Source organism: Microtus ochrogaster, linkage group LG2, assembly GCF_000317375.1.
Source record: "Microtus ochrogaster isolate Prairie Vole_2 linkage group LG2, MicOch1.0, whole genome shotgun sequence".
NCBI classification, from domain to species: Eukaryota; Metazoa; Chordata; class Mammalia; order Rodentia; family Cricetidae; genus Microtus; species Microtus ochrogaster.
The window spans coordinates 17,215,409-17,216,233 of record NC_022028.1 but is presented as its reverse complement, the minus strand read 5'-3'; the positions used below and the strand labels follow the sequence as shown (position 1 = coordinate 17,216,233).

The 825-nt window shown below is 39.3% G+C and overlaps 1 protein-coding gene across 1 annotated transcript in view; it reads left to right on the top strand.

Moving 5' to 3' along the window:
• Window positions 1-723: 723 nt before the first annotated feature.
• The window catches only part of Ptp4a1 (protein tyrosine phosphatase type IVA, member 1), a 2,151-nt gene continuing 2,049 nt past the window's right edge, over window positions 724-825 (top strand). The window contains exon 1 of the mRNA XM_026785604.1: window positions 724-728. Within this exon, the coding sequence (XP_026641405.1) occupies window positions 724-728 (5 nt within the window). The remainder of the gene's footprint in view (window positions 729-825) is intronic.

The following is an 825-nucleotide window of genomic DNA, read 5'->3' as shown; positions in this document are numbered from 1 at the left end:
TCTTGTAGACCAGGATGGTCTCGAACTCACAGAGATCCGCCTGCCTCTGCCTCCCGAGTGCTGGGATTAAAGGCGTGCACCACCACCGCCCAGCATTTAGGGATCTTTTTGTATCCTTTTCTCTTAGTGCAATAAACTGCAGTTAATGTCTTTACATTCATTTGTACTTGGACTCTATTTTCCAGCTGGCAATTCTGCTGTTTTCTGCTCTTGGAAGGATTAATGCTAATTAACTTATCTGGGCACACATTTATAAAGTATAAAAACCTACAGATAACTCAAAGGTAGCAGATAGGTGTCTCTAATTTTATAGGGGGAATATTTAAATGTTAAACTTTTTTTAATTTCCAGTTACATTTTTTTTAAATGTCTTAGTTGAATTATAATTACATACTGTATCCTCAGTCAAGTCTGTGTGGTTTTTTGGTTTTGTTTTATGCTGAATGGCTTTTTAAAATTGAAGTTTGGATTTGAGCCTTTGAAATTATTTCTAAAAGAGGAGGTAGATCAGTCAGTAAAGTCTCATGCATGCAGACCCGAGTCTCTTCCTCAGAACCTATAGTTAAAAAGCTAGCCTTCTTGGCAAAGTATAGGACAGTAAGATCATTTCTCAAAAATTTCTCAGTAAGACTAGAACCTGCAGTTGACATCTGACCTCCATATGCACCAAGTACCCATAGAAACCATATCAAAGGTTTTTTTTTTCCCCTCACTGAACTAAATATGTGGTATCTAGTGATTTGCCTCTGTTAAACATACATAACAGAGCCGGGTGGTGGTGGCACACGCCTTTAATCCCAGCGCTCGGGAGGCAGAGGCAGGCGG